Source organism: Rhynchophorus ferrugineus, unplaced genomic scaffold, assembly GCF_030347505.1.
Source record: "Rhynchophorus ferrugineus isolate W39M unplaced genomic scaffold, kcgeb_rfMv2 rfM3, whole genome shotgun sequence".
Classification (NCBI taxonomy): Eukaryota; Metazoa; Arthropoda; class Insecta; order Coleoptera; family Curculionidae; genus Rhynchophorus; species Rhynchophorus ferrugineus.
The window spans coordinates 18014938-18037355 of NW_027472582.1; the positions used below are offsets into that span (position 1 = coordinate 18014938).

The 22418-nt window shown below is 30.7% G+C and overlaps 1 protein-coding gene across 8 annotated transcripts in view; it reads left to right on the plus strand.

The window, feature by feature from the left end:
* Cngl (Cyclic nucleotide-gated ion channel-like) overlaps positions 1 to 22418 on the plus strand; it is a 444433-nt gene that overhangs the window by 304463 nt on the left and 117552 nt on the right. For all 8 annotated transcript variants that reach the window (XM_076400452.1, XM_076400454.1, XM_076400450.1 and 5 more), the window contains exon 2: positions 13994 to 14229. In XM_076400452.1, coding sequence (XP_076256567.1) covers positions 13994 to 14229 — 236 coding nt within the window. The remainder of the gene's footprint in view (positions 1 to 13993; positions 14230 to 22418) is intronic.

The following is a 22418-nucleotide window of genomic DNA, read 5'->3' on the forward strand; positions in this document are numbered from 1 at the left end:
AAATGAACACCCTTGCATCACAAAACGGGACACGTAAGGCACTTCACGTATAGGTACCCTCAAACAAATCGAAACGCCCCAAGACGAACGACGTCCTGCTACAACTTCGATGGCAGCTGATCACGTAAAACTCCTCGCTCAGTTTGGGATCCCCATCTCATCAGCAGTCCCTGGGTGTTTGTTTGCGTGATTGCGGGTGCACTCCGGAACCTGCACCACATAGAGGTACGTTCCACGGCAGTTCCACTAGGAGGGGAGTCATCTGTTGACCGCCACGTCCTTTTAGGCCACCACGCATTCAGCTACAACACGTTCAAAGGTTGGCAGCGCCTGTGGATTGATACCATGCAGTTCTGCGCTATAAAAGACCATCACGACGACGTCTCGCTCTCTTTTCGTTTCTCGTTCCCCTTGTAACAGTACCACTTCCACAGCGCTACCGTACTTTCCTCTACCTAACCTAATATCCTTTCAATTCTCCCGCCGATCACATATATCAATCATTTATATATCAGTTAAAATAAACAAGTTTGATCCAACCAATGTTTTTAGTTCTCGTGCAATTTCCTTCCTAAAATAGTAGTGAGTGTTCGAACGGGCAATCGCGTCGACAGCCATTCATTCCGACCGACCGACCAGACGAACATTCCTACAACTAGTGCGTGTATTGCTGAAAGAAAGAGACTATTTTTCTCAATGATATTCTCGTCACTTTTTTTAACGTTGAAAGTAAAAAAGTTATTTTATAAAAGTACTTTATATATATCCATTTAAATATTTTAACTTTTAATTACCTACACTTAATTAATTATCAGTCATCTTGTAAATTGATTTTGTTTATTTATTAACATTTAATATTCTCTCTGCAGCAAATAACCGATTTAGGTAACCAATTTAGTGGAGTTTGGGGTATTTTTGTTGATAGATTTCCATTCAATTCACCGCTTCGTTATTTCAAACGGATACAAAACCAACGTTAATTTCCTTTCTATTCGGTAATGAATTTCGGAATCAACCGCAAATTGTTATATACATAAAACGAAATTGTTTCGGAACAATTATATAAATGTTACTCTGAAATATATGTTGCTTGTTTTATAAAAGCGCATTACATGATTCTTGACAGTCTGTTTACGTAATATATTCAGATAAATAATGAAGTTTTCTCATAGTTTCTTTGAGACTTAGTGATAGTGAATCAATTAGATGCCTTCTCAATTTTTTTGTTTTTTAGGCTTTTTTTAAAAAGTCTTCAAAATAATTATCCTCACTGGATTGAATTCACTCTCCTTTGGAACATTCCTTAATTTATGAAACAACAAAAATTATTTGGTGCGAAATACTGTGAATATGATGAATGTTTAATATTTTAATTGCTTCATATCATCGATCATATTTGATTGCTCATATTTTGACGGGTCCTGTCTTATATATTATTAACTGGCTCAAAATTCCATAATTTCCTTTAGAACCTTCAATAATAAAAAGAATAAATTGATATAACACCTTCATAACTTATACGTAAAGAATATTTACAATCCATATAACCGCTTTTCAAAATAATTAGTTGCCAGCCGTATTTCAGAATTTGTAAATTATACAACTCAGCAACTGATAACAAGAAACCCCAATTAGTGAGATATAACAATAGCATTTTTGAAGAATAATATTTACATGAAAACCTGAAACATCAGACTACGTTCACTCAGAAATATTATTTAATTTTAATATCAAACAAGAAGCGACAATTCAATTCATATAATATGCAAACTCATGATTTAAAGATTTTAATTGCAAATAGAAGGGGAATACTAGCTAGGAATTTATAAATAATTTTAAATATATAATTTAAAGGGAAGGTAATTTTAAAAACACAATTATTCTTGAACGTAAGTACTTGTGTATTTGTATAGATATTATGGCTTATTACTGTGCAATTGGTAAAAAAAACGCAGAATCCAATGGAAAAGTCCAAAATTAAGTGAAAATAAAAAAAAAGTTCAAAAATAAAGAGCTCTCCATTACAAACGATGTAATTAAGTCTAGCATCAAAAACATAGAAATCCTGTTGAATTACCAGTATGTTCACCAGTATGTTCCAAAATCAGTAAAAAACTACATGGAACGCTGAAGTAGCGAATTTCAATATCATTAACTTTAGTCAGACATTAATTCCGATTATTTCATGTTTCAATATATATCCTATGGTCTAATCCTATGGCAGTAATTTATTTTTTATTTCCACATACCAAATCAATTGTTGATAGAAATATTGAAATATAAGGTCTTAGTTTTGCAGTTTTTCCAAATATATTGCATATAAGATAAAGAGGCCAATGAACTTAAGCTTGGATAGGTCGACCATTCTTTTCTATTACCTTTCTGAGCCACACGAACCACATCGAGTACTCTCAAGTCGAGTATTGTCATACAACAGAGTGGCTTACATAATGTCTTTTCTGATAAATCGCTTTTTTTATCAATTTCTTCCCTCTGTTCACCTATCGTTGACCATAGTATTCGCCAGTGAAAGTCCAATCAGTCTACAAGAATTTTTTAAAAAATTATCAGTTCTTATCCCACCCCATAAACATGAGAACCTTCTTTAATTAAGCGCCGATATACTAACTGGTCAATTGAAACGCCTCCGACGTGACACATAGATGGCGTTACTAGAATTAAATCCATATAGTTTTTAGTTAGTCCCAACCCTCAAGAAATGAGTGTATAAATTTGACAGCTGTCAGATCATTCGTTTGTGAATTATAGCATTTTGAGTGAAGCAACTTTTGTTATTGTGAAAAAATGGATAAAAAGGAATTTCGCGTGTTGATAAAATACTGCTATTTGAATGGAAAAAATACAGTTGAAGCAAGAACTTGGCTTGATGCCGAGTTTTTGGACACATGCCGAACATCATGCCGGTCATATGCTAAGTTTAGACGTGGTGAAATGAGCACCGAAGACGGTGAACGCAGTGGACACCCAAAAGAGGTTGTTACCCACGAAGACATTAAAAAATCCACAAAGTGATTTTGAATGGCCGTAAATTGAAATTGAATGAAATAGCAACCACTCTAAAGATATCAACTGAACGTGTACATTATATCATTAACGAATATTTGGGTATGAGAGAGCTCTGTGCAAAGTGGGTGCAGCGCGAGCTCACTTTCGACCAAAAACAACTACGAGTTGATGATTCGGAGCAGTGTTTAAAGATCAAGCGAAATAAATCCGAGTTTTTGCGTCAATATGTGACAATGGATGAAAAGTGGTTTAATCATTTCACTCCTAAGTCCAATCGCCAGTCATCCGAGTGGACTGCACAAGATGAACCGGCTCCAAAGCGTGGGAAAACGCAACAGTCGGCTGGCAAGGTTATAACGTCCGTATTTTGGGATGCGCATGGAATAATTTTCATTGACTACCTTAGAAAAGGGAGGATCATCAACAGCGACTATTACATAGCGTTATTGGACCATTCGAAGGACGAAATCGCCGAAAAACGGCCGCATTTGAAGAAAAAGAAAGTGCTGCTTCACCAAAATAATGCACCGTGTCACAAGTCAGTGAAAACGATGACAAAAATCCATGAATTGGGATTCGAGTTGCTTCCTCATCCACCGTATATTCTATATCTATTTCTTCACCGTAAGTTCTGAAGAAGTTCTACACTAGTTCACCGAACACTCTGATCTCAAAAGAATGCTCAAAAGAAATCACTAGTGTTCTGCCAATAATTTCAAATTTCGTAAAACACAACGTCGGCACCAAGAACGCTAAATTTATTTCCATGCTTTAGGACTGTTTTTTACTTTTTGTATTTCGTATGCAATGCGATGAAACAAAAGAACAGAAACCCGCGAAAATATATTTATTTGTTTGTCGTCTATACGTTATTAATTAGAAGTTTTAATCGATTATGTTGGGTTTGTCTACGAAGGTTCCCAGTCCAAAAATCCACATCAATAAAAATTATATTTTTCATTATGAAATTATAAATAATTGAAAAGTTGTATGATATTTGTCAAATTTGAGGGGAGTAGAGTTTTGTACATTTTCCTTTATAAAATTAGTTTTAATCACTACATAGTACACTACTACAATTAGTATTAATTCTCACCTCATAAATTCTAACCTAATGCTCATCTGTATTTTAAAGAATTATACAAATATTTATGTACCTAAAAAATATAACACTCTAAAATATGATTTTCTACAGTAATTCTGTGTTATTTATATCCTCATTTTTAGTCGTTTCTGCTCCTTTCACTCTGTTTTCACTGTCACTGTTCAAGTCAATTACCAAATTGTTAATTTCTCATCTATCGAACACTTGTTAACGATTCCAATATTTCACTCTGCCAATTTCTTCCTATGTCTGCCTAATAAAGTTTATCCAAAGTGAAAGTGTTATTATAGACAATACTTTCTACAGTTTATCTTTTTCCTGCGAATTGTCACACTGTTTATTAGCGTTTTACCAAAAGGGTCCAAATGTTTCATTTTGAAATATCCATGCCTCCAGATCTCGTTAGGTACATGAATTGAAATAATAATTATTCGTTAATTTTATTATATGCCTTTAAGAATGGTATTCTTTTAAGAACAATATCAAAAAGTTGCATTAGATCTCTTCGTAAGTTATATTTACACCACTTAAATCCCATGTTCCTAACAATGCACGAAGGAATGACTTACATGCCTCGAAGAGCTGTATATCCCTAAGTTTTCTATAGATATTTTCCAGACCAATAGTTCTGTCTAAAATAACTGTGCTAAATAAAATTACTCTTACTTATTTCATAAATTTAACCTCGAATAGAGCTAAAATCAAAGTGATCTTGCTTCATCACCTGCTTTGTACTGTGCGATTTATTACCCTCTCAAATTTACCCTCTCTCAAAGAGGGTAAATACAATACATTACCACAAATTCTAAACAACAGTTAGAAATCAAATTAACAGAATCAATAAAAACAAGCACCAATAGAAGTCTTGCCGGTTTATAACCTCTGATTATTATCATTAATATTTTTAATAATGTTGCAGACATATGACAACGGTGTATACAGTACCAATACTAATCGAATCTTATAGACATTTTGTCTCTCTTTAATTAGGATAGTGCTAATTAGTAAACCGAGAAGGAAAAATCCGTTGCAGACATATGACAACGGTGTATACAGTACCAATACTAATCGAATCTTATAGACATTTTGTCTCTCTTTAATTAGGATATTGCTAATTAGTAAACCGAAAAGGAAAAATCCGTTGCAGACATATGACAACGGTGTATACAGTACCAATACTAATCGAATCTTATAGACATTTTGTCTCTCTTTAATTAGGATATTGCTAATTAGTAAACCGAAAAGGAAAAATCCGTTGCAGACATATGACAACGGTGTATACAGTACCAATACTAATCGAATCTTATAGACATTTTGTCTCCCTTTAATTAGGATAGTGCTAATTAGTAAACCGAGAAGGAAAAATCCGTTGCAGACATATGACAACGGTGTATACAGTACCAATACTAATCGAATCTTATAGACATTTTGTCTCTGTTTAATTAGGGTAGTACTAATTAGTAAACCGAGAAGGAAAAATCCGACCTTAAAACGAATTTTATATGTTTGCAGACTAAGTTTAGCAATATATTCGATAACGTTTTATTGGAAGAACTATAGCAATATATTATTTAAGAGAACACGCGGAATTTATGTTGTTTCTGTGCAATTATAACATCGTAAGAACTATTAATAACTTAATAATAGTAGCAAACTATTAATAATATATTATTTTATTGTGCAACGTAACGGTTTAGACAACCAAACAATTTCTTAATTTATACGGCATTGAAACCTATATCGGGTACATCGAGTATAAAATATAATTTTAAGCCCAAAGAAAAAAACCTGTAAAAATTCATACAAGTCATACATTTCGTAATACAGTCCTGGTATACAAAAATTAATTACGCATACCTAATACATGATCAAAATGTTATAAAAAGGTTTGGAGCGACAGACTATTCGAAATTTTAAGCACTTAACTTTCTATTGAAGCCAAGAAAGCCGAACATTCCTCCTCGGGGTACTAAATTTTTGAACTACGCCCCAGGAAATTATGTATACGGGAAATATTTGCTCACTTGAATAATAAATTCGTAAAATATGTGTTATATCTTTGCAAAAGATGAAATATACGTCATAAATATTCAAAAGACGGTGAGTGGGGTATATGGGAAGGGTAAATCCTTGCCTGAGTATGGGAATAAGCGCTTTTATAACGAAATTATGTTCGAATGATGCTTTAATTTTTGTGACGTATTAATTAGTTACACCTTTTTATGACTCAGTTGTAAAATTTAATACTGTAGTGAAATTATCTCTTTTGTGTGTTTTTTTAAATTCTGTTTGAACTGGAATACATGTATGTCTAATCATGTATGATGAGAGTGGATGAGAAAAGTTTTAAACAACATGAAACAAGGGTCTAATTTATTTTACACAGTTAATTTTGTTGAATAACCTTCTCAGTTATAATTTCGCTTTCTGAAACTTATATATTCTTTGCGAAGTTCATGAGAGAAAATTAGTCTTTTTGTAGCAGAATATTTGTCACTCTGCAAAATATATTATATCATAATTCTCACTATATATTTTCAGTATTCGGATTTGTTGCTTATAGACTTTTAATTTTGATGATTAATGTATAATAATAAATTAAATTGGCGAAAAGCTGAATGGTGTTGATTTTAATATCACCAAGAATCAGCTAATCTTAATATTTCACAAATTATATTAGGGTTACAAATTGAAACTTGCCACTTTACAGAAGATGCTACCAGTGGAAAATGCAATCCGAAAATAGCTAATGAGAATTTGATATATCAAATAATTGAAGGCAAAATATTTGTCCTCAATTCCTCATCAGGACATTTACAAATTAAATTCAGCCTGATCCATTGAGTACTGCTCGTGAACTGTTGCTTGTTGATTTTAATTACCAAAAATGGGAAATGCGTAGAATTATAATGGAGAGATATGTTCACGAGTATATTAATAAAAAAGCCTATCGCGAATGGTTCCAGAGGTTAAAATTTGGTGACTTCCGTCTAAAATGCAAAGAGTACCAGGAAGAAGTTCGAAGATGCCGAATCAGAGGGGTTATGAAGATTATTGCCAAATTCAGTAAGAACGGGTTATTCAACAAGCCATTTTCCATCGAGACCTTGGTAACGGTTGGAACGGAATAACTACCACATTAAATAAAAATTTGGTTGCTAATTTTGTTTTAGATAAGCCTTTTTATTTTTCTGTATTATTGATCTTAAATATTGAATTCTTGCACTTGCTTTAACTAGATTCCGTTAAAATGTTTAATAGAGGGTAGTTCAATAGTAGAGGAGAGTCATTAATGTTTGTTTTAGCTATAAGAAAGTAAACTGAAATAACGAGTTAGAATAAAAGTGACGGTATATTTCATTCATTTTATTATGCTTTAAATTGTTTTTAACTTATTTAACAATATGTCTTCACATCAAATAATTTCATGTTTTTATGGATACTTTGCCATGATATACATTTTTTATTACCCTCAGTGGTTCAGCAATCTGTTCAATGGACAAAACATATATTTTATGATAATAATTATACACATGGCATGTAGAAGATCACTTCACCTAACGCACTTTACTCTTATCTCTCACATTTAACTTATTGGCAAATATATTGTGGTTTTGGAATAACACGTTGTATTATTATATTAGTAACGTCGTACGGAGCTGGACTATATCACATGCCTTAGTGTTTTGAAAGTCATAAACATATAACCACAATTGTGTATATTTATTAAAAAATAGCAAGTGATAATATAAGAAACATAAAAAGAGATTACAGATCTTTATGAGAATTATATCATGTTTATATATTTAAGAACCATTATAAATGTGCTATATCTTCGTATGTATAGTCGTAATTCGTCGTATATGTCTCAGTCTTATTTTATAAGCATATTATATTACAAAACATTAAAATTATGTGGAATACATTAATCTTTTTTATCAATACACCAATTTATTTTCGGGTTCGCCTTTATGGATTTAGGACGACGTTAATCTTATGTTTAATAGCTACGCAAATTTACGTAAAATGGTTATATTTATATTCTAAATATAGGGTTTTATAACTTATTAAAAATAGAGAACTTAAACTTAACATAAGAAAGACGCGAATATCTATTTTAAAATAATATATTATTATTATGAAAGGTAATTCTAATCATTTTTATTGCAGATTAATAATAGTTGTGACAAATAGATTTATTATAGCTAAAGGTTTAAAGAAAACATAAGCAGGCTACCTAAAACAGAACTGCACCGAGACTATGACGATATTATCGGCAAAAGACGATTTTATCGGCGTGGACGTTGTGGCGATTGAAGATGTTCGTAGTGTAATTCAATACATTAAAAACGAAGCTCGAAAATCATATGCAATAAAAAGTTTTTGAGTTTAAGGATAAAATCCACTAATAAAATATATTCATACGCAGATGCATCGTTATTATATAAAAAATTTCATAAGTTAAAATCTATATATTTCATATTAAGCAGACGTAATAATCATTTGTTAATAACAATGTTATTTATTTTATTATTTTAAGAATAATTTTAAATTGCTATTTGAAATGGTGGAGCTGCAGAAGATGTTTTGTTGATGAAGACCTGAGTTATGATAAACTGTTTTTTTTTCAATAAGCTACAAGGTTTACTGGAAAGTCATTATAGGTTTTGTCACATCTTTTGAAACTTTTTGTATAGTAATAAATATTTCAAAAGCCATACCATACCACCATTATTTTAGAATGTAGTATAATATCACTACGTATAAATCAAAATATACTCCAAATCCAATAATAATGTACAGTATCTTACAAACTTAGATAATATTGTGAAAGAGGAAAGATAATATTGTGACCAAAATCGAAAAACTCCTTTGAAAAGAGTCTTTACAATCCCCAACATTTTCTAAAAGCAATTTTTTTAGAAATGCGATAGCAATAATAGTAATTTCGTAATAGAAATAGAGTGACAACACATCTCTTATATAATATTGGGTAATGTTGTCAAGACCGACATAAGACGCATTTGAAGAATAATCCAAAATACAATCAACCCAATACATATACATATAAAGAGAATATTTAATATATACATATAGAGAAAAATTATGTTTAATCAACGCAATAACGCTAATTTCCATAAATTTAAATAAAAAATGGTTTAATTAAAATCACTGTGACTTAAAAATTAGTAGTAAGACTAACATGAAATTCACATTGAAGGTCTAACATCGTAACGCGATTTTGATTTCATCCTTCATTATATTCGATTCATTCATGACAATTTTATTTAGCCTGTATATCATCTGGCTTGTTTGTATTTAATTTTAGTTATGTTTTTGTTTTGATTTTATTTATATATATGTTATGTTAAATAATTAAATAATACATACGTTAAATATAGTAGTTCTGCTTACAAGGCTTTGCTACATTTATAAATTAAATGATATTTAAATTGATATTTATTTTCATTCAAATATCTATTTCCAACCAGATACTTGTAAATATCTTTAAGGATATAAAATCGTATTTTTGATAAAGCCTGAATAAAAAAACATACATCATCCTTCTAAAATATACCCAACGTTTTGGAAGAAAAATACGAAATGTTGTGCATATCAATCCTGTCATATTTATTGCGATATCTTTTTTCTCGCTAAACCATATACGCCCGAGCTGAAAACCATTATAAATCTCCGCCAGTAGCAAAAAAATCTGGACGTGAATTTGTCACGTATCGCATCATTAAGAATGTCGTATACAAAGTGTCAAAATGTTCTTTGCTTTACTATATTTTAACGTAAACGTTCACACAGGACGGGAAGTATTCAGTCATTTTAATCGCATATTTTGCTAACATTTTTGTTATTGCATATTCTATAAAAATTACAATATACAATAATACAGTTTAATCACGACAAAATATATACTTCTATTAATATTTTTATTTACTAAAAAATTAAAGATATAAAATAATAAAATTATGTTTTACCATAAATAGTAAATCTACAACTTTATCAATTTCATTCATCTTTTTCATTTCATCATTTCATGTTTGATAGATGTGACCAGTAAGAATTTGACAAATATTGTCCAACAACTGTATCGGTTGGCTATATTGCGCTGTCTCTTTCCTCACCTACAGTGTATAATCGACCATTTTAAAATTAACCGAGTTAATTAGAATTATTAAGTTAATCGAGTAAAAACAAATAATCAAAAATTCAAATATTTGGATTATGTGATGCATTAACAAGTTTATAACAATAATAATTAAATTGTTTTGTTATTCTTAATATGGTAACATACATTGGATTTAAAATATAGAAAAACAAAGGTAAGTATATAATGTAAGGTTAAGTATTAGAAAGTTAAAATATCCAAACAACATCAGCTTTGTTATAGTGGCAATATTAACAGCCACGTTTGTAACAAAACATTTTCAAGGACATCAAATAACAGTCAACATATGCCAAAATTTCATCCCGATATAGCTGCAGGTTTCAAAACAATAACAAGAAGCAAAGAAGGAAAACTATTCCATTTGTTCAAATAAAAACCTTGCAAAGGGCATGAAAGAAATAATAAAGAATTGTACTAAGAGTAATATTAGAGGTAATTATAACTTTTATACACATTTTATTATAATTAATCAACCATTTCCTTTTAGCTATATAAATATAAAATACGCCCACCAAACACTAATAAGTTTAGTCGATTTATGACTGGGGTTCCTTTAAAAATAGAAACAAATATTGGAGTAACTGATAAGAATTAGACATTAACTTGAATTGTGATTTTTTTAGTAATGATTTCATTTTTCTTTTGTAGGTAAAGTATTGCTAGTTGTTGAAAATGAAAGTTAAATTAAAATAATAGAAAAAATTAGATAGGATTTTGTAGAATGCAAGAATAGTGGGCAATGAAAAGATCAAATTCACCAGTAAGAGTTGATCTGAATCGAATAAACATATATATAACATTAACCATCAATGACACCCTAATGATCTAATGACTATTACTCTGGAGGTGCAGGAGTGAAACATACAAGGAAAAATAAGTATATTTTTATAAAGAGCATAGGTAAAGTTATAGTTTTGTAAAAATAATGATATATGAACTATTAACTTATTTCAGGTAAAAAGTACGATGGTCTTCAAGATGAAGATATGCTTTGAGATAGACGAATTACAATAATATTAGATAGTATCACGTCTTTATGTAAATACGGCTAATGAACTTTCTCTAAAAGTGTTACAATATGCTGTCTTTATGATATATTTCAATATAATCTCTATATAAATATGGTGCTTTTCACTCCGTTTTTTAAATATTTGCAATAAATTTGTCTAATATTATATATCTTCAAATGTTTAATAATTTTTATTTACTCGTTAAACAAAATTAACTTTCAATTATTAATATGTGCATTTTAATTAGTATTTAATTTAAAATATTTCATAAAAAATTAAAAAATATACTATGTATATACTATATATGCGCTTGTGTAGAGTATACCAGGACAGCGCTTGTTCACTCACTCAAATTATGTATGTTCTAAACCGAAAATACCTTCGGTTTACAGTATTCTACTTATGAGCACATCTATCATAAAAATCATAGTTCAACTTTTATATTGATGTATTATTAAATGAACTATATTACCGTATAATATGCTTACACATGTTCAGCCTCGATAACAATCGAGCAATAAATGTGATATGTTCATGGTAATGCCTTTCGGTCCAATTAAGTATCGAACAAGATAGGCCGAAATATTTAATTAATGTTCTCTGTCGTGTTCAATTCGTCAATTTCCATCAGCAAGAAGAGGAAAAAATTGGACGGGCCTTTTGAAAGGAACAGACGTAATTGAAGGCATGAAGCTAATTGATTTTAAAAACATCGACGCTGAAATGGAAGCAGACCAGAGAAAGAAATAAAAGTACAATAAATTTCGGTTCCATTCAGAAAGAACGAGACCCTTACGAATTCTTTATTCTTTCCTGCTCTTTGAAAGGGCTTGCCATCGAATGAAATACAAAAAGAGATAATCTGATATATATTTGGTAGACATGCTATTATATCGTAGTACTGAATTAGTTTTCAGAGTATTGCAATAGATGCATAACTTGTTCTATATCGCGTGGTTCGCTTCTGCCACTGTGATTATAACAAAATTATATCATTAACTTATTTTTCTTTTATAGTATATGATATCTAGAACTAAGTGTAAGATGCATGATTTTCCCTTATCTGATGATTTCAGGGCAATAACTAGTTTTTTACTCTTGATAAATTTGATATTGTTTGTGTTTGTAAATTTCAAAATGAGTAATTATAAATTTAAACTAAATAAAACCACCCTGAAACATATTTAGCCATTATTATCCGATATAGCTATTATAGAAGCAGAACTTTAACTAAAAGTTAAAAGTTATAGAGAATAGAAACATTGAAGAAGAAATTGACAAATGGTAGAATCTTGAGCAAGTTTTTGATAGATTAGAAATAAACAGCTTAGTCATTAACTTGATTAGTGTTTATGAAAGTGACAGAGGGTGTGAAAGCTTTATGAGTATGGGTGTTATTGTTCAGAATATACATGAACATTTGGTTAACATGTATGGGGAGAGAAATAATACTGTTTACAAAAAATCTGGTAAGTTTACAAAAAATCTGGTAAATCTGTTTTACAAATATAAATGCATTCAGGAGAATGCAGTGATTAAATGTAGTTTTATCAAGAAAGATTCATACAGGTAATAACAGGACAAACTAAAGATAAATATAGTAATATCATAATTACTTCATAAGGATACATTGCATCGAAAGATACAAGAACTAAGCGTAAAACATAAATATGCTCTCGAATGAAAATGAAACACATTACTCAGGTATACAATTGTTAATTACGTGGATTAGACCTTCGGGGGATACAACTACATCAAAAACGCGCCTAGAAGGCTACCTATACTAGTCTGGAAAAAAGTTCAATGTATATATAATAAAACAACTCTAACCTATAAATTATTGTGGCTGTATAATTAATTGAAGTTTTAAGTTCTTCGATAATATATGCATTAGGTGTACTATAATGTTAAAATAAATTATAATACCAAACATTTTTGGTTCATTATTTTATTTAGATTATAATTTTGTCATATGTCAGAGCCAAAATGTATTAAAACTCAAAGTTTCCGCGGCAATATTGCGACGTTTTGACAGGTCTCCCATGTCACTACCGTTTTTACCGTTTTTCATCAACTGTTGTTGTCTTACTAGACTAACAGAACAACTCTGAAATAGTTGTGTTAAATAATATTTAAATTGAAAAAATTACTCATTGTTTTTATCTATTTCATAAATTTAACTTTGATTAAAGTTAACATTAAGGTGATCTTGATTCGTCAACTGCATTGTTTTGTTCTGCTCTTTGGATTCACCCACTCTCAATGCTGCAAACTGAATTATGCAGCACTTTTGATGACATTGATGATATGCACTGGCTGTTTTATTGGAAGGCTTATATGTGTTTATTGACTAAGTTGTATGACCTGACATTGTGCATATTCAAATAATTTGTTGAGTGCATTCGAGTGCACCGACGCTCTTTCAAAGCCTTTTGCAGAGTTATTTTGCGTCACACACGTTATGGATTCCAGAGGTATATCACGCTGAATTAGTCTGTTAGAGAGTAATAAGAGGCGTCGACAATCTCACGCAGCACTTTATTCTGGAACCTCTACAAGAATATTTTTGAATAGCGATAAAATCTAAGTATAATGTTTGCTTGATTACATTTTAAACTTACTTCGGTAACTACTAACAATAATAATAACACTTTACATGTATTGTTACAGATTGATCCTCCGCCAGCTTCAACGACACCAGCGGCTTCAACCAGCACTGGCCAGACCAATGGCCCGCACGGAAGCAACGGGAGTCACTTGAACGTCAGCGGATGTCCGGGAGGTGATGACGGCAGCTCAGACGACGCCAACACGCCGCTTCATAGTCCGAGATCACACAACACCAGCAGAGAGGACGATGACAGTTCGAACGCGAACGAGAGCGACTGCAAGAGCCCGAATCAAAGGTACGATGCCGCGGCCGATCGTCGTTTGTTCCGATTAACAGTTAAACGAAATTTCTTGCATATTGTAGGAAATTATGAAGGAATTACGTTCACCATTAAATTTTCACCATTAGAAGGTATCGTGCTTTTTTTCATTTTATTACATTGATATCAGGGATTATATTTGGTGTAGTTTGTATTTCCTTTATCATTAATTATAGCCTTAGGCTACTAGATTACTTATCGAAAACATAATAATAATGTAATATATCCAGATAAAATAATTAAAAATAATTTCGTAAATCAAACATATAAATTATTTTTTTATTTTGTTCATTTTGTTAAATGCATTTTCATATACTCCAATAATGCATTAGGTAATAACATTAATATGTTTCCATTTGATTACACATTAGTAATATTTAGACTATTGTTTACCTTACAGTGTCTGTTAGCATCGACTGTGCACCATGCATCAACGATTTGTTCCTTGCTCATTCTACAATTTTTACAAATTTTCAGTATTCCTAGCTGTGATTTCATTGTTTAGTGCAACGCACTGTTGTTTACGATAGTAGTCTGATTTAACAGTTATTTGAAAGGATTGACGATAGGTACATTTTTTAAGAAAGTGAAGACTGTTTAAAGGTAAAATATAATAATTAATAAGGAGTATCTAAAATAGATTGATAACATAAAATTTGAAGCTTTATGATATATTATTTATTTCAGTATATATATAACTGCCTGGAGCAAAAAAATAACAAAAGTAGAAACATAATGAAAAATTAAAATAATAAATTAGGAATTACAAAATGAATATTACGAAAAAGTGATGTAGTAAGTAAACAAAGAATTTAATTATAAATAGCATATTTAATATTACAATTTATTTAGATATTTTCAAGTGCACTAGCGTCAAGAAGCATAACAAGCTAAAAATACCATAGAATTTTCAGTGAAAAAATACTTTAATAACCTAAATGTGAGATTCACCCACCGAAATCTACCGACTAAAAATCTCTTCCGTATATCAGGAGTGTTGGCCACCGAAAAAAATATCGATATATCGGAGAAAAAAAATCGTTGTAATAAGTATAAAAAATATCGAAGGGAAGAAATAAAAATAGTGAAATATTAGCTTAAAAAGATTAGTTAGGAGATTTTTCTAAATGCTTCCATAAGCAGTGACATTTAAGTACCGACTTTAAAATATAAAAAATATTGAAAAATATCAGGTAAAAGGATATCGATATATCGATGTATCAGTCAAAAAAATATCGGTCAAAAATATCGATATTTTTTTCAGAAAATATCGCTATATCGATATTTTTCTGCATCCCTACCGTGTGTACTATGAGTATTAAATATTGTTAATTTCTGAAAATTATTAAATGTTATGAAAATTGAATAGTTACTTATCAAAAAATATATTATTTTTAAATTTTAAAACTTCTTATTTGGAAAGTAAAGTGGCTTTTCAATTTTTATTTTTCTGATATTTCTAGGTTTTTGTTTTTCAAACAATTTTACAACAGTTCTGTTAAACTATGATTAATTGATTTCATCATCCGAACTAAAGCCCGTTCAACAAAATTTGACATCCGATACGTATACAATTCTATCACTGAGCGCGAATTTTCGATATTTTTCGTATTGAAAATTAAATAGTTTTAAAAAGCTCTTATAACTTAATTTTTAGATAATTACTTTAGTAATTGTCTTTCCAAGAACAACACAATAAATGTAGAGATTTGTCTCAGTGTCTGACTATTTTAAATTTCAGTTTCCTGAATACTTGGCCAACAAAATGTACAACATCGTGAGTGTATTTGGCTTTGCTGGTCAACAGTTCTTAGTAATGTTCAGTGACCATTTTCAAGTTAGTGCTACTAAATTATGATATTTTATTAATAATTCACACCTTACACATGCATTTTCATCCAGTCTGTTCCCAATTTTTTCTCTTAAATAAAAAATTATTATATTATCTCAATAAACTAATTGAATAGTAATGTAAAAGTAGAATTAATCTAAAAAGTACTATCTAACCACTACTCTCCTATACGAGATGATAATGATATGGCAGTTGGTTAGCAGGAAACTTGGAATTAATAGTGCAAAATAATGTTTGCTGAATCTGTTAATTAGGTTACATATAAGTTGTCAATGAAACATAACACAACGGTTTGACTATTGCAGTATTCTCCTTAAAATGTTTCAATATCAATCAAAAATACTCAATCGATTAAATAGCTGAACCACTAACCACTAATATATTTGTTGATATTTACGAAGTGAAATAAGCTCATAAAATCGCGAAATATTTTTCCAATTTTCAATATTCATTTCACTGAATGAAACTATATCTCTTTAAATTTTCAATGCTTTTAATTTGAATAATTTAAGTATAATCTCCCACATACTATAATAATAATAACAGATTTTGGTTTTAGATTAAAATGATATAATCTTAAATATCCAGACGAGTTAGTAAAATGAAAACCAAAAATAAATTTGGAGTATTAAACATAATGTAATTCGACCTTATCACCAGTTAACCTTTAAGTGAAGTACTTAATAAAATATCTCATAATATGATTTGGGTAAAAAGTAAAAGTAATTTAGCTTTTTGTATTTTTGGAGCTAATCTATTTGTGTAAATTTGAATCTTTAGTCAAGCATATATATGCTGTTTTTGTCGATAGTTCACTTTTCTGGTAGAACTCAAGAGTTTCACTGTAGTCGCTGTAGAAGTTATAACAAATTGAACCAGATAATAATACCAACCCATAACCCCATATGTCTTTTGAAAATAGTATAAAAAGAATCGATACAGATAAACTGATGATCTTTATATCAGCAGAGTATTCCACAACATGAATTTCTGTTTTGAAAATACCCTAGAAGCTCCTATTAAGAAATTTATATTTAATTTTATTATATCTCAACAATTATAAATATTTATCAATAACAATCAATAACAAATGTCAATCAACTACAATATTGGGAAAATTCTATTATTCGACAAACTGCGTGCTTGTTCTGCATGCATAATACTGAAAACTTATATATTCAAAGAATTCCTTATGTGTGCTTCATTATTAGCTTCCAGAAATGCCGAGTTATGTCCTTTCGATGATTGCACATATTTACTTGCTACAGGAAATTGAAAAATCAACATACGATGGCATACATAACATGCACGGATGTAGGGTAAATAGCCGTAGGAATTACAAGACAGAGCGTCCATTTTAAGACAGTATTTACGTGAAAGCAGTTCGTACGAAAAATATAAAATCTTGATTATATTTACAGCAAGGCATATAAACCGGTTGAAAATATTTTGGTGTATATAAAAATAAAATGGCTGTGTTAAAAAATTACGTTGAAATGAAAGTTAACAACTCAGTTGAAAAGTCCCCGGCCTACCATAGAAAACAAATTTTTTTGGCAAAATTTTTTTTTTATTCAACATAATTCCCTTCAAGGGTGATACACTGACTACAGCGACCCTCCAACTGTCCGATACCATTTTTGTAGTACGATTTGCCCTTTGCTTCAAAATAGGCCTCATTTTCGGCGATCACTTCTTCATTCGACAAAAATTCCAGCTAGCATTTCTTTGAGATTTGAGAATAGGAAATAGTCGCTGGTCAGATCTGGAGAATACGGTGGATGAGGAAGCAATTCGAACCCCAATTCATGGATTTTTGCTATAGTTTTCTCTGACTTGTGACACGATGCATTGTCTTGATGAAGCAGCACTTTCTTTTTCTAGAAATGCGGCCGTTTTTCGGCAATTTCGTCCTTCAAATGGTCCAATAACGCTATATAATAGTCACTGTTGATGGTGCTTCCTTTTTCAAGGTAGTCAATGACAATTATTCCATGCGCATCCCAAAATACTGACGCCATAACCTTGCCAGCTGACTGTTGCATTTTCCCACGCTTTGGAGCGGGTTCATCGTGTACTTTAAAGTGTTCAATTCAATGATGGAGCCATGTTTCATCCATTGTCACGTATCGAAGCAAAAAGTCGGGTTTATTATGCTTGATCATCTTCAAACACTGCTCCGAATTATCAAGTCGTCGTTGTTTTTAGTCAAAAGTGAGCTCGCGTGGCACCCACTTTGCATAGAGCTTTCTCATACCCAAATATTCGTGAATGATATGATGTACACGTTCAGTTGATATCTTTTGGGCTGTCTGGTATATGTTTATATCATTCAATTCAAATTTACGGTCATTCAAAATCATTTTGTCGATTTCTTTAATGTTTCCGTCGATAACAACCTCTTTTGCGCGTCCACTGCGTTCACCGTCTTCGGTGCTCATTTCACCACGTCTAAACTTAGCATACCAATCCTTGATTTCAACCATTTTTCTGTGGTACTGTCCGGAAACTCGGCATGAAGCCAAGTTTTTGTTTCAACTGTATTTTTTCCCTTCAAAAAGCAATATTTTGTCAACACGCGGAATTCCTTTCTATCCATTTTTTTCACAATAACAAAAATAACTAATGATCCGATGGCTGAAAATTTATATACGCATCTTTTGAGGGTTAGGGCTAACTAAAGAACATATGGATTTAATTCTAGTAGCGCCATCTATGTGTCTGGCCGGGGACTTTTCAATTGATCTGTTATTAGATGAATAAAGATGTCATTGATGAAAGTGTAAATAATTTATAATTGTTAAGAAATAATTGATATTTTAATAATAGCCTTACAAAGTGATAAGCACATGCAACTTCAATATTTCATCAAGTAATTTATAAAATATGTGTTTTTCTTACTTTACTTGTATTCAGTGATATTTGGATTCATACATTTGTTTGCCATAACACAAATACGAGTATACCAGGCTATAGAAACATAATAAAATCACATTGTTTAGTCTGGCTCATCGAACTATTTGATGTACAAGAAATAAGATATTTAACATTGATGGAATTTGATTCATCCTTGTTTAAAGGCTCGAATTTAAATAATATTTTTACTTACATTTTGGGATTATATGGTTATTCAATAGTGAATTGCTGCGAATGTTTAGTGTGAGTTCAATTAAAAGTCCATATTATTTTGTCTGGTTGGCACTAGAATTTTGTAAGAATTTGTACTCAATGCACAGTTGTAGAAATCAACCCATTAGATTGTATTAAATATAATTTTTATACTATTTTGTAACTGGAAAAAGAATAACATTAATAGGGACTTATAAACACAATAAACAAAAAGATGGGGTTAATTTTGTTAAATGTTATCAACAGTTCATTTAATTCGATATTACGTCAATGACTCTTTAGACACTAAACGCAAGACACTAAAGGCAGTTAAAGTAGTAAATATTTGTGAGTCTTAATGGTCTTATTGCTATGAATTGTCAATATTTATAGATTTTTCTAAATTTTTCTGGTTTGAAACAAAAACACCATTAGTAATAATATACTAGTTTGGAGTTTTTGTTGAGCCATAATCACATTAGTCAACCCACTTAATCGATACATCAGCTTTGGTGATAAGGCCACTTTGTTACAAAAATCTGGTATTATTAAGTGTAACTATCGATGGAAAATAGCGAAAAACTGATATTAAATGAGCAACGCTATTAATGTAAAATCATTAAACTATATGATTGAGGAAAATAATACGCCTAACTATTGTTCCAGATAAACAAGAGAAACGCTTCTCACAAACATTTGAAAAAGATCTCCCATAGGAGTGTGATCGAATTAGCAGTGGTCTCCCAGTAGCCGTATATAATACATTTCTCCTTAATCGGCACAGAACAAGGAAGGTTCCAAATAATATAAAAGTGCACAAAGAACTTTTTCGAAAGTTCTTTTGCTTTTTACCATTTTCAACTCGTTTATGGTGAAGCGTCTTTCTATATATAAAGCTGTTTTGAAAAGGGACATGTGAAAATCATTTGGTACAGTTTTTTACTCACAAACCTCAAATATCCTCCAGAGGCAAAAAGTCATCGATCAAAGATTGGTTTTTTAAGCTTATGTGAAAAAAAACCGAAATTGCTTTTATACCCCACTAATTATATATTATACGCCCTGTTTATGTGTATATATTTTCGCATCGATATCTGTAGTATATTCATAATTAACATTTATTCCGTGACTGATTACGCCGCCTACTTTGACGAGGAAACTACCCAACGACTGGAAAAATAAGAGAATATTTATAAATAACATTATTGTTTTCCAACGGAATAATTTCATTATGAATTTAATCAGCGAGTCGTATATTGAAATTAAATCTTTCGGGATGTGAGCGTGACACCGATTCCGGTAAATGTCACCGTAACTTCTACGAGCAATTAGGACAAATCCAGGTCGAAAGTTGGGATCCGTAATGGCGTATAAACGACGTATTTTATTTACCGCGTAGGACGAGATGAATGGTACTGATGGGATACAACAACACAAAACAGCGAAATGAGTTCGGGCTTATTAGAACATATATGTGCGCTTTGTTTATTCATTATTCGCGAGTTTCCTTATTTGGATTCAATGACATCATGAAAATTGCGAAATACAAACTTCCAGGAAATATGCCTGTAGCGAATATGAAATGTTTTCTTTGCTTCGGTTAATGAAGGCAGTATGACCTGAAACATACTGAGATGTCATAAAAAGTCAAACTTATCTCGTGGAGTGAATTTATCAATACAAACAAAACATATAATAACATTAATTATAATAATATTAATGTAAACGAGTTGTTAGCTTTAAGAATTTTCATTCATTAGCTGCAGAACAATCATAAATAAACAAACTAAAGAGTCTTTAGCGACAAAATTAGAACCCATAAATTTCAATTTATATTATATCCATTAGACATTTATGTACTCTTGAGAGAAGTACTGTTGAAAAATGCAATAAGGCATAGACATTAGAGAGTCTAGATCTGAAAGAAAACACTGTTTAATGTGAATAGGATACGTTAACTGAGCGAAAATGTAATAAATATAGGTAAAGCTAGCATAAGAACATGGAGAAAAGGTTGAAAAATCAAATAAAAAAATGGTTACAATAGTAAAAACAGTAAATCATAATTTATATTCCTAACTTACTAACGTAAAGCCTGTTAATAAGACGGCCATATGGGCAGGCAGATCCGACACATCAAAGGGGATATACCGTAAAAATGAAAAACCACCACACGAGGATAACCGTAGTAAATCCAGTCATCATCGTCATCTAAAATAAAATACAGAAAACTCATGTCACGTATATGACTGCTGAAAATTCTTTGATTTTTAGCTAGATTTGCGTCGAATAAGACTTCGCAATTCATTTTCTTTGAACTTTTTTGATCCTCCAAACTGTTCTGTGTCCCTGACATCCAGACTTTTAAATAGTAGAAACCGAAAACGAAAATTATAATATAATATCACTATTATATATGCTTATAATAGAATCATATATCAGCCTAACATATTATCAGTTATATTATCATAAAAATAAAGAAAATTATTTGATTTTTATCTCGATTTGCGTCGAATAAGTCTTCGCAATTTATTTTCTTTGAACTTTTTTGATCCTCCAAACCGTTCTGTGTCCCTGACCACCAGACTTTTAAATAGTAGAAACCGAAAACGAAAATTATAATATAATATCACTATTGTAAATGCTTATAATAGAATCATATATCAGCCATATCAGATATAATCATATTATCAGTTATATTATCATAAAAATAAAGAAAATTATTTGATTTTTAGCTCGATTTGCGTCGAATAAGTCTTCGCTATTCATTTTCTTTGAACTTTTTTGACACTCCAAACCGTTCTGTGTCCCTGACATCCAGACTTTTATATAGTAGAAACTAAAAACGAAACATTATAATATAATATCACTATTGTATATTCTTATGATAGAATCTTATATCAGCCTAACATATTATCAGTTATATTATCATAAAAATAAAGAAAATTATTTGATTTTTAGCTCGATTTGCGTCGAATAAGTCTTCGCAATTCATTTTCTTTGAACTTTTTTGATCCTCCAAACCGTTCTATGTCCCTGACATCCAGACTTTTATATAGTAGAAACTAAAAACGAAAAATTATAATATAATATCACTATTGTAAATGCTTATAATAGAATCATATATCAGCCTAGCATATTATCAGTTATATTATCATAAAAATAAAGCCCAATTAAGTACCGTGTTGCCCATTATATCAAAAGG